Source organism: Rhamphochromis sp. 'chilingali' (genome assembly GCF_963969265.1).
Source record: "Rhamphochromis sp. 'chilingali' genome assembly, chromosome: 5".
NCBI lineage: Eukaryota > Metazoa > Chordata > Actinopteri > Cichliformes > Cichlidae > Rhamphochromis > Rhamphochromis sp. 'chilingali'.
The window spans coordinates 18,717,891-18,730,846 of NC_137932.1; the positions used below are offsets into that span (position 1 = coordinate 18,717,891).

The following is a 12,956-nucleotide window of genomic DNA, read 5'->3' on the forward strand; positions in this document are numbered from 1 at the left end:
CTGACAAAGCGAGCAGGATGAATGTGGGTCCTGTCAGACACAGGCACACAGTCACACACTCACACACAAATGTATTTCCATAATCTCTGTGGGGTTTACTTATTGACACTGAGCATTCCCTTAACCTAACACTAACGATCACAAGTGAATATTTAAGCTTAACTTTAATTACTTTAAACAGGAGGAAAAAAAATCTGATTACTCAACCAGTCTGAAAGTAAGAAAACAGACATAACTGACAAATCATCAAATCATATTTTAAATGTCCCTGAACTGTGAGGCATTTTGTACAGCGTGTATGGAGCAACCCAATTCCTACATCACTACTGCCTCAAAACTTGTTAGTTTCCATCTCACTACATCTTCTAGTAGCGGGTGGTGTTGCAATATCTTAGTAACACCAGTGAAGTTCTTTAACCGACTACCCTACAAATACACAATGTAATGACTGAGTTGCAACATTACAAACTGGCGATGTTGCCAACTTTGCTTTGTGGCTGAAAAACAAGCAGACAGCACAGAAACTTTTCTACAATGTGTAACCTAATTCTAGATGTTATTATTGTATTACCCTAATTAAATATTTCTACAATGTGTAACGCTACTGCAGTGCTGTACTACATACATATTCAGGATGTCTTTTCCTTCTGTGGCTTCTCTTAATAACTTCAGCAATCAAGCTAAGTGGTTATATAAAGGTGGTTATCAATTCATAAATCAGCCCAGGTATTCCTAATCTTGGCTTGCATGTACAGATCTAGTAACTGTAGAACAATTTTACAAAGGAAGATAAAAGTATAACATTAGAAAAATACAGATGTTAAATATGTAATTCAGAATGAAACCAACAAACAAAGCTTCTGCACACAAATCAGCTGTGTGTGTCTGAGAGGAAAAATATAGTACTAAAAGTACTATATGCATGTGTGTGTGTCTGTAAGTGTGTGAGAGTATGTGTGCTCTGTGCACTTTAGTTAGTAAGACTGGAAAAGTGCTCTATAAATAAAGTTTATTGAAACGAGAAAAGAAAGTCAACAGACATGCCTACTCTGTATCAAAGTTAACAGACTGATTTGGATTACAGCCTTTTTGATATATAATTTACAACTGCATGTTCAATTAAGTTGTATATGTATATGTGTGTGTGTGTGTGTGTGTGTGTGTGTGTGTGTGTGTGTGTGTGTGTGTGTGTGTGTGTGTGTGTGTGTGTGTGTGTGGTTGTTTGTGAGGCAGTTTTAGCGTTGTTCTTTCAGTTGCAGTGGTCTAAGAACAAGTGAAAGAAGCTGAAAGAATAACAAATACAAATACAAACATCAAACCACTTACCTACATTTTATATAAGACGGCAAGTAAAAGGCTTAAGTGCCCTGTTTTCACTTATAAAACAAGTTTAACCTTCTTTGCAGCCAACAGGAAAATATAGCAAGGAATAAAGTTGCTTATAAGAATTGCTGTCTCGTATTAATTTTTGTCAGAGAAAGTCAAAACTGTAAACTACCTCAAAAAGACCCCTCTTCTAACTGTGCACTTAGGACCACAGGCTTTTCCACCAATGGTAACGCCTTTTTCCACAGAACTGACTGGTCATTAAGCTGGTTTTGTACTTGCTGCTGTCTTATCTCGTGCATAACCTACTGTAGGTGTGCAGCATAAGTTGGCATGGGAATGTAGCCCCTATAAGAATTCATCTAAAAACTTGTGATTAAACTTGAAGTTATCTATTGGAGCCAACTCATCCTCTGGGCTTTACTTTTTTCTGTTAGTAATGTGAAACGTAAGCAGACATAGGAGAGCTTTTATGTATAGAAGGGGTGGGCAACTCCAGGCCTCAAGAGCCGGTGTCCTGCAGGTTTAAATATCACCCTGGGTCAACACACCTGAATCAAATGATTAGTTCATTACCAGGCCTCTGGAGAACTTCAAGAAATGTTGAGGAGGTAATTTAGCCATTTAAATCAGCTGTGATGGATCAAGGATACATCTAAAACCTGCAGGACACCGGCTCTCAAGGCCTGGAGTTGCCCACCCCTGATGTATAGGCTAGCATTTATTTGGCCGACTTGCAATGGATAAACAATGCATCATCATCAAATTGACTATTTACACATATCCCTGAAGTTTTAAATTCAAATTCAAATTTTATTTGTCACGTACACAGTCATACACAGTACGATATGTAGTGAAATGCTTGGACAACTGCTCGTGACCTAAAGAAAACAAAAAAGGAAAAGGCTATGAATAAGATAGGAAATAAATATGAAAAATTAAAAAGGGTAAATTTAACTAGGAAGGAATAAAATATAAATTAAGGTTAAAAATGAAATAACTGTACAACACAAATTAGAATGAAGGGTAAATTTAACTGGGAAGAATAAGATAAAGATAAATATATAAATTAAAGTTGAAAATAAAATAACTGTACAACAAAATACACAATACACAATATAGAACTATATAAGAATGTATGAAGAAATCTAAATATAAATAAATATATACACAATAACAGCAGCTGTACAAGTATTAACCGGAAATGAAGAATATAGTGACCAGTGTTGTGCAAAACCAAAGTCCAGAAAGTCCAGTGTGTGTGTAAGAAATGTATGTGTGGGTCAGTACTGTGTGGTGGTGTGATTGAGAGACCGTATCGCCTGCGGGAAGAAGCTCCTCCTCAGTCTCTCTGTGTTGGTCTTCAGGGAGCGGAATCGCTTTCCTGACCTCAACAGAGAGAACAGTCTGTTGTTGGGATGGCTGAGGTCCTTCACGATCTTCCTGGCCTTGGTCCAGCACCGCCTGCTGTAGATTGAGTGCAGGTCAGGGAGCTTGGAGCGGATGGTGCGCTCAGCTGACCGCACAACCCTCTGTAGAGCTCGTCTGTCCTGCATGGTGCTGTTCCCGAACCAGGTTAAGATGTTTCCCGCCAGGATGCTCTCTATGGTGCACGAGTAAAAGTTCCTGAGCACCTTGGAGGGCAGTTGGAAGTCTCTCAAGCGTCTGAGGTGGTAGAGACGCTGTCGGGCCTTTTTCACCACGGTGTTGATGTGACAGGACCATGACAGGTCCTGCGTGATGTGAACTCCGAGGTATTTGAAGCTGTCCACTCTCTCCACTGGGCACTCGTTGATGACGGGGGTCTGGTAGTTCCTCTCCTGCTTAGTGCTGAAGTCCACTATCAGCTCCTTTGTCTTACTGACGTTTAGAAGGAGGTTGTTCCTCTGGCACCAGTTCTCCAGATTCCTAATCTCCTTCAGGTAGGCCGTCTCGTTGTTATCAGAGATCAGGCCCACCACGACGGTGTCGTCAGCAAACTTGATGATGGTGGTGGAGCTGGTAGTGGCCACACAGTCATATGTGTACAAAGAGTACAGCAGGGGGCTCAGAACACACCCCTGGGGGGCTCCAGTGCTGAGAGTGGTGGAGGCTGAGACATGTCCGCCCATCCTTACTGCCTGTGGTCTGCCAGTTAGGAAGTTGGAGATCCACTGACACATAGATGAGCTGAGTCCCAGATGCTCCAGCTTGGTGGTGAGTGTGGAGGGAATTATGGTGTTAAATGCAGAGCTGTAGTCTATGAAGAGCATTTTAACATAATTCCCCCTTCTAGTGTCCAAGTGAGTAAGTGATGTGTGGAGGAGATGAGAGATGGCATCGTCTGTGGAACGATTTGGACGGTAAGCGAACTGTAGTGGGTCCAGTGTGTCTGGTAGTGAAGAAATGATGAAGTCTCTGACCAGGCGTTCAAAGCACTTCATCACTACTGAGGTGAGGGCTACAGGGCGATAGTCATTGAGAGAAGCAGGGTGGGGTTTCTTCGGGACAGGAACAATGATGGACTCTTTGAAGCATGTGGGGATCACCGACTGAGATAAAGAGATGTTGAATATCTCAGTGAACACAGGAGCTAGCTGGTATGCGCAGTCTCTTAGGATACGACCTGGGATGCCGTCTGGTCCTGCTGCTTTCCTGGTGTTCACTCTCTTGAAGGCTCTCCTTACTTCATGCTTTTTTACTTTATGCTCCCTGTAGTGAGACAAGTCCTCCAAGGTTGGTGTGCACTCAGGTTAAAGTCCCCACCAGGACATACAAATATGAAAAGCACAAATACACAATCACACCGTGGAGTCTGACCAGGAATTGTGTGGATCTCCAGGGTGGAGCTGTCAGTAACTATATAGAGCAGAGATGGGTCAAGAAAGCCTCAATTTCTTCTCTCTCTCTCTCCACTTGTTCTCTTCCATCAAAAGTAACCACACTCTCGCCTGTACACACATAATATTAGAGTAATGATGATGGTTTAATGGATGATTAAATTAGCCTTTGTCTTTGTTTCCTTCATCATTTCATTGCTTTGTTTTCCCGCTGGTCAGTATTTTTTTCTAAGTTAAGATAGTATTCCCCCTCCTCCTCCTATTTCCTCCCTCATTTTGATCCCATTTCTTCCTCTCTGCTTCAACCATGTGTGGAGCAGCTGGTGGGTTATTATGCATGTCTGTGTGTTACTGTAGATTAAAGTAGTTTGAAGGACAGTAGGACTACAGAGTTATATTGGAACACTTCCCAACATTTAACGTGCTTCAACGTGAAAATCCCCCTCAGTTTTTTATAAAAAATGAAACTCTCCTTGCACTATAATAACTAGATTCAATCTTAGGTTATGCTAAACTATAATTATTTAAACTGCTTGGCTCTTAGCTCAGTCAGACTATGCATGTCAACCAGACCTTTCGATTCACTTTTGGTGCATGTGGAGTTTCGTTTGGTTTCTTTTGGTGTTTCCGTTTTGCATCCAGACCACAAAAAGGTCACAGATGGATTGCGAACAGATTGTGGTTGGCATGTCTGACAAAAAAGTATCATGACACGTGGTTGGTGGATAAAAATGACAATTTTGGTCACAACATTTAAAATAGCAAGCAAAAGATCATGTGGTGTTGAGTTCCTATGTGCAGTCATATAAATATGATCAACTCATATAAAAGTAAAAAAATCTGCCAGAAAACACTCAAACTTTACCTGATTATAATGAGTAAGGGAAACAATGTCAGGTACAAAGTGTGGTCATTTTGTTTGTGTTCATTATACCTCTACATCTATCACAGATATCCTAAAAAGTGCCATAAATTAATGGCACTAATGCATTTTTGTGTCACCTGACTGTGAGGAAGAATTAAGAATTAAAAGAGATAAAGGACACATTTTGGGGAAATATATATTAAAAGTGAAACCTATATACAGCAGTGCAGATGTGAAAGATAATAAATAGATAAATAAATAAGTAGATAGACCAGCTTGTGAGTTGTACATGGACAGTAGTGGAAATGACCAACGGTAGCAGGTATGACAGTAATGCAAATGGTTGCAGTAAAGTGCCAAAGACGGTCAACAGCATTTAAGACGTGAATGTAACTTGTGAGAGTGTGTTACAGTACAGGGGTATGAGCTTAAATTATTGAAAAACAAAGCCTACACTTAAAAAAAAAAAACAACAACCCAAGAACATGCACAGTTGTGTAAAACAATGTTTTCAGAGGATTCTTGACTTATACTTGATTAAAAAAACTATGTACGCCCCCATGATTATAGAACCACCTTTAGCAGCAACAAATTAAGTCATTATTTTCAGTATGACTTTATCAGTCTACTTTATCTGCTGTGGAGGAATTTTGGCCCGCGTGTCTTTGCTATGTTGCTTTATTTTATTGAGGTTTGCAGGCATTCGCCTATGCACAGCTCTCTTAAGATCCTGCCATAAGATTCAGCCATTCTGTGTAGATTTGCTACTTTGTTCTGTTGTATCACCCAATTGCAAACTCAGTAAATATGGTCACATTAATTTGTTTAAAGTTACTGTATAAAATGTGATTTAAGAAATTGTAGCTAGGCTTTTAAGCAGTATTACATTCTTTCCATGCAAAAGCTCTGTGTATATGCGGCTTCTGATTAGTAATTGGACACTTAATTAATTTGTTGTCAATGAAAACAGAGTATATTGACTGCTACAGATGACTTCTTAGGAGATAAGCCTTTTTTTAATGTCTTCATTTATTAATGTATATTTTAATTTTCAAATAATGAACATGCACCTGTATGAAGATTCAAATAGCGTTAATAGAGTTTTTGAATCTTTCCAACTTTACTGAAATTGCAATTCTGTGATCCATACTAGAATAATTATATATATGGTTCAACCCACATTTACTGATTCCTTTTCATTTCAATGCCTATTTTGCAGCTAATTCATTACGCATCAAACTTAAGGCTGGACAGAATTTGTTTCTAGAGCATCGTACTGAAAAAAAAAAAGCCATACAATCGATAGCTGCACTCATCTCCACTTATAGGTTGCAATGAAAACACTGCTAACATGAAAAATGATAGACATACACTTAAAACACTGAAATTTGTCTTTAGTTATGTAAAGCAGTACAGGCTTGCCTTGGGATTCCTGAGCACTGATTTCTGGGAGGTTATTTTGTTTTGCTTTTTGCACACTCAGGGTCAGATGGAGAAGGTCGTGGGGTAGTTATAGCCCTCAGGTTGTATATTCCCAGTGTGTGAGGACTCCCTTTCAATCTGGTTGCCAAGCTGTGTTGGTATTAAATGTGTATATTGACTGTATCTTATGATCTGGCAGCTAGGATAACACAAACTATGGATGTATGTATTGCAATTTTTCACAACAGGAGGGTGCGGGACTTAAAAACATAAAAATATTGGGGAAATCTGGGTGGTGTGCTTTGATGTGACTTGTGCATAGTTTTGACATTTCTCCTCTTAATTGCTCAATTTAAGCAAAAATACCTGCAGTACACATTTCCAGGGTTTTTACTGGCTCGGATTGGGCCTTTTTGTAGGGTTGGGGGATGCACATAAGCGCAACTGGTCTGCATATAACTAAGTTTAATTAGTCTTATCAGAAGTCTGTACATTTTTTTTTATTTCTGGCCATTTGATAAGCAAAATTGTACTTTCAAATCATAATGAAAAATCCTACTGTTTCTTTGGTAGATTCTATAATTTTTATATACAGGAAAAACACAGATTTCTACAAAAGGTATTTGCCTATTTTCACATCTTACACTTCAACAATACATGCAGCTACTTCGGCTGTACATCTGTAAAACATAAACACAGCTGGCATGTATTAATTTGCTGTAGTGTGATTGCTTATTCTATTATTTTGGTGCACCATTGTTTTATTGTTTGTTACATCCTGTTCTCTGCTCAGCCTATTCTTGGGTGTAATCAAACGTTTCATCCAACTAAAAGCTGCCCTTAGCTGGATTGCTGCAATGTATACACAGTCAGTTTAAAGTTTGTCAGCTGTAGAGTAAAGTCAGGTACTTTCCAGGCTGTCTGTCAGTCAAGATCAAGGCGACGATAGATTCGGAGAGAAGAGGAAGTGCAAAGAGAAGTTGTTTGAAAAGGTGAAAGTTCCACTGTGCTAAAAATAGCTTGCTTTTCGATGCATTTATGCCTGCTTGCAGCGCATTTGTGGCCTTTTTCTTCACTATAAACTATCATATAAATATCAGCACATCTTTAAAGCTGCATTAAGCAATATCCACCTATTGCTTTTCAATCAGGTCGTAGGATTGGTTCAGTGAAGCTTAACCAGTGCACCTGCTCTTGCAAAAGGAAGTGTATAACCAGCTGACTCAAGCCGGCTTTACACTTTCTGTGTAGCGCTAAATGACGGAGAGGCGAAGTAGCTGAAGAACGGCGAGCACTTATAGCAACCCAAAGACATCCAGATACTTTTCTCAAGAGTCTGTGGACCAAACCAGGGCTGAAATGAATTTGCATTCAACATGTGGCCAAAAAGATGACTGCAAACCCAGATTCCTCTGTTTCTGCTGAATGTGTAAGTAGTCAGTTGTTTGCTTAAAAGTTAGGAGCTGGTTTAGTGTTTTCTTTATTGTTTAATGCAGCTTTAATTTCATATTTGGGTTAAAATGATAAATGTTAAAGGCCACGTGCTCACATCAAGGGCACGTCATGGTTCACAGGATAGACAATGGTGTGCTAACTTTTTTTTAATTTAATTTAATTTTTTATCATTTTCAGCTTGTTTAATTCATACCACGTGTTTTGTTCACATCTTTTTAATTCATTTTAGCTAATGTATTATTATCAGTAGATATCCACAATTTTTAATATGCTTTTTATAGTAATACACAAATGTATTATTTCAAATAGCAAGTTTCACACTAAAGTCAACCACTTGGACCAAAGTGGTTGACTTTAGTGGATTGGCTTGATTTATGTAGTGTGAGTTTGATGTGTTTGTTGTAATTAATTAAGTCTATTAAACACTATATTTATGAATAGTTCTCCCTTTAGCATTTGATTTAATTTTAATAAGTGCTGACGAAGTATTATGAGTAATCTTTAAAGCATTTTTTTTTACTTTTATAACTCTAGTTTTGATTCTAACTCTGTAAACAAATATAAAGTGCTACCCTGTCACTATATGGAGTCTGGAGACCCTGCTTGATCCCACATTAAGTCTAAGAACCTGGTGGTCTATAAATGTAGATAACTCTTTACTGTTATTTTACAAAAGGGCAACAGCATACATTTAAAGCAAAATAGTACATTTTAGCTATTATGTATGCTGTAAGGCCATCAGAAATGTAACTTTGGATTACAACCTTGTTTCTGTTTGACTGCAAGTGTTAAAAGTGTGTGCTGGAGTATTTTAATGTGTCCCAAGGCCCTTTTAGTCACCTTTTTGCGTTATCTGACTTTTACAGGCCGCCTCAGCCGCTCATTACAGCTTTTGCATGCCTGTTAGCGTAAGCTAGAGTTAGCGTAGCATTTGAGTTTGATATTCACCTCTGGCTCTGCACTTTTTAACCAACGATCTATAAAATCTTTTAGCAGCACACAAACACACACATATTAAAAAAAAACCCCTGCTGTGTCCCCTGGTTTAGCACTATTAAAGCTGGTCAGCTAATGGATTAGCCCCTGAACTAGAGGCAGAAGATTGTTTGAGTTCATAATTCACGAGTATTGCCATATTGATATTTTGCAGTGTAAATTCATTTTAAATTTGTGCTTAATATTAGGCATGCATCTGTAAATATATATACATTTAAACTTGTAGGAGCAGTTAGGATCATTTAGCACTGTTATTCACATCAGTACAGCCCCCCCCCCCATCGTCACCTCAAAGGTGTGTGTGTGTTTGTGTGTGTTTTAATGGTACCTGGGGGTGTTTATTACAGTGATCCTGTGCAGACGCCCTCTGTAGACTAATATGTGTGTGCAGTTTTGAAGTAGCTCTTTGACTGTGTGTTTTTAGGCATTTGTTTTATGTGTGGGTATAGAGCTTGCACGTGTGTGTGTGTGTGTGTGTGTGTGTGTGTGTGTGTGTATGATTATTATGTCTGTGGAACCCTTTGATGGGTGTAGACGAGGGCGTTCAACAGTTTTCTCATACCTAGACTGTGCACTGTGTGTTTCCCAGGAGATGGCAACCTCTGACCCCTGTGCAAACGCCCCCCCAACTCCGCCTGAGGAGCCGGCGCCTTCACCCTCCCCTCGCAAGAAGCGCGGGCGTCGGAAACAAGAGCCAGCGGAGAGGAATAAGGGTACAGCTTTAATGCTCTTTGCCCATATATGATTATTACCTTAGATTGAACAGCATTCGGAAAAGTTCTGCTAATTTTCTTTCAGTATAAAAACTTTAAACAGTTTATTTACAACAACAAATGTTATCTTTTGTGTAATTCATTTATCTAAAACTTTACCTTTCAAAGAACTTCCATGTTGCAGCTTTTAAGGGAATGGTAATTGTACATAAGTACACTGGGGCAAAGTGATGAAAACCACGTCTTTACATCCTCATTAAATCTCTCGTTAAACCTGTACAAATGAGCCATTTCCTGTAACTTTTTTTCCCCTGCAGACGAGCCAGATGACAGAAACTGCGACTCCCCCAGAGAGGTGAGAAAACAAGTGTCTGCAGCAATTTTGCATGTTTTCTACATGGTTAAATCAATCACTCTCATGGTATACGCAATATATAACAAGCTTTTTGTGTACATGCAGGGAGAGACTGGAAGGCTGCGGAGAAGGCCAGTCCCCAGAGTAACTTTTCAGGCTGGAGATCCATACTATATCAGCAGGAGACAGAGAGAAGAATGGCTCAGCCGCTGGAAGATGGAGGTGAGCAACGGAAAAGCTCGTATTTACACTGATATACATTTATTTAGGAGCCCAGTTAGAGCAAATATGCTCCTTAAATATTTTTGATGGAACTTCTTGTCCTATATATTGTAAAAGTTTTACAGGTGGACCAAGAAGATTTATAAACTTTTGAACTGGTTTTATAGATGTGGGATGCCCTTTTAAAGCAACCAAACTACAGTGGAAATTAGCTGTGGTTCGCTTTGTGTGATGCTGAGTAATCCAGAGAAAGAGGGAAATCCCCTTTAGATATTAAATCAACCTTGACAGAACTGCGTGCTGAGTAATATTGCTCTGATTGTTGTCACGATTTACAGTCTCACTTTATATGTTGGGGATATGAACTCCATGTGTTCTGTGTCTGTTTAACTTTTACAACCCCAATTCCCAAAAAGTTGGGATGCTGGGTAAAATGTAAATATTATGATTTTCAAATCTCATAAACCTATATTGTATTTACAGTAGAACATAGAAAACATATCAAAGTCATTTTGAATTTGATTGCAGTAACACGTCTCAAAAAAATTAAGCCAAGGCCCGTGTAGCATCCCCTCTTCTTTTAACAGCAGTCCATAAACATCTGGGACTGAAGAGACCAGCTGCTAGACTATTTGAAAGGAATGTTGTCTCATACTTGTCTCATATAGGATTCTAGCTGCTCAACAGTCCTCTGGCTTCTTTATTGTATTTTTTCATTTCATGATATGCCAGATGTCTCCAGCTGGTTAAAGGTCTGGACTACAGGCAGACAGTTCAGCACTCTTTGAGAAACTAAGCCATGCTGTTGTAGCTGCAATATGTGGTATAGCATTGTCTTGCTGAAGCATCCAAAGCCTTTCTGAAAAAAGTCTTTGGATGGGAGCATTTGTTGCTCTAAAACCTGTATATGTTTTTCTGCACTGATGCTGCCTTTCTGGATGTTCTTCTCCCATCGTATCGTATCGTATCGTACCGTACCATATCGTATCGTACCGTATCGTATTGTATCGTATCGCATCGTATCGTATCATCAGAAATGCAGAATTTTGAACTGATTGCTAAAAATAAGCTGGATGCTTCCTCTCCTTTTTAGTCTGGCGGTTCCAGTGTCCATAATTACCAATAAGAATTTCAAATTTGACCACAGAACAGTTTCCCACTTCATCTCAGTATATTCTAGATGAACTTTGGCTCAGAGAAGATGCCATTGTTTCTGAATCATGTTCACACATAGCATCTTCTTCATGTGATAGAGATGTAATATGAATTTCTGGATGGCACGGTTCCTGAGCTCATGCAGTGATTTCCATGATACAATCAAACCCGTTTTAATGCAATGTGGCCTCAGGGCTCAGCTTTGTACCTCGTGCACATAGATCGCTCCAAGTTGCTGAATCTTTTGATGATCTTTTGATGATTTGATGATAAGATGCTCTTTTTTATATACAATCATATTACTGATAATTAGCCTATTTAATTCAACATGTTCCTGTAGCTGTTTCTTTTTAGTACCTCTGACTTTTCATCCTTTTTTTTTTGCTCTGTTTCAGCTTTTGAGATATGTTGCAGCCATCTAATTCAAAATGAGCTAAATTCTTTTCAAAAGATAGTAGAGTGTTATAAAGTGTTTAATATTTGGTATGTTTTCTATGTTCTACTATGAATAAAATATGGGTTTATGAGAATTGCAGATCGTATGAATTCTGCCTTTATTTACATTTTGCACAGCGTTCCAATTGATTTTGGAATTGGGGCTTTATTTTACTCAAATAAAAATGAGAGAAAAGTCCAAAGATTTCCTGTGACTGTTTTTTTTTTCATTACGGCAAGGATTCCTTTAGCTGACTTCACCCACATGGCACACTCTGACATCCTTTACCTTCTCTTACACATCTTTTGCTGTTACTGATGCTGCCTACACCTGGCATCCACCTGTAGGCTCTTTCACTGCCATATGTTTCATTGAGGGGGACGTTATTAATGCTTCCTTGAGGGGAGCATCAAGGTCAGAGGTTAGATTCAAATCATAAATGTACATGTGTTATGCACCAGACGGTGAAGAATAAGAATCGGTTGGGACTTCTGGTAAAAACTGCTAGCAAAATTTCAGGGCGCTGGCAAGATGGACTTTTGGCCATTTACAATAGAAATGTGCTTAGAAAGGCTCATTCTATTATTAATTTTGTGAACCATCCACTTCACAGTGAGTTTGAGTTGTTGCCTTCCGGCCGCCATTTTAGAGTACCTCCGAGGAGGACTAAAAGACTCCAGGTCTCTTTTATCCCTACTGCGTCTTGTCTCCTTAATGGCAAATAATTGTCCTTGAATTTTCTATCATTATTATTGTTATTATTGTTTTATAGTATTGTTCTGTTTGTTCTTATCCTCCTGCTGCTAAACTAATTTCCCCTTGTGGGACAATAAAGAAATTGAATTGAATTGAATTATTTGGGTAACCTGAGATATAAAACAAGAATTCAGGGTATCTGCAGGTCTGAAAGGTCTTAAAAATGTCAATCTTCAAACACTACAAGTTTCTAGAAAGTCTTAAATTTTCTGCAGCTCCCTGTTTTTTGGTTTTTTGATTTCAGCCAAACCTTTCTTTGGACCTGAGGGCAAAAACTGCACCTAATAGTCATAGACAGCCAGATGTTAGTGGTCTAGTCCGACATTCACTCACAAAGCCAGAAATATTGATTATATTAGAATAGAATAGAATAGAATAGAATAGAATAGAATAGAATAGAATAGAATAGAATTCAACTTTATTGTCATTGCACATG

At 38.7% G+C, this 12,956-nt stretch overlaps 1 protein-coding gene across 7 annotated transcripts in view; it reads left to right on the top strand.

Moving 5' to 3' along the window:
• Positions 1 to 12,956, top strand: part of LOC308396722 (DNA (cytosine-5)-methyltransferase 3A-like) — a 100,654-nt gene that overhangs the window by 35,755 nt on the left and 51,943 nt on the right. For 6 of the 7 annotated variants that reach the window (XM_080882245.1, XM_080882247.1, XM_080882248.1 and 3 more), the window contains exons 4-6: positions 9,473 to 9,596; positions 9,914 to 9,951; positions 10,057 to 10,173. The exons of the other annotated variant lie outside the window; for it this stretch is intronic. In XM_080882245.1, the coding sequence (XP_080738371.1) occupies positions 9,473 to 9,596; positions 9,914 to 9,951; positions 10,057 to 10,173 (279 nt within the window). The remainder of the gene's footprint in view (positions 1 to 9,472; positions 9,597 to 9,913; positions 9,952 to 10,056; positions 10,174 to 12,956) is intronic. 7 annotated transcript variants of the gene reach the window in all.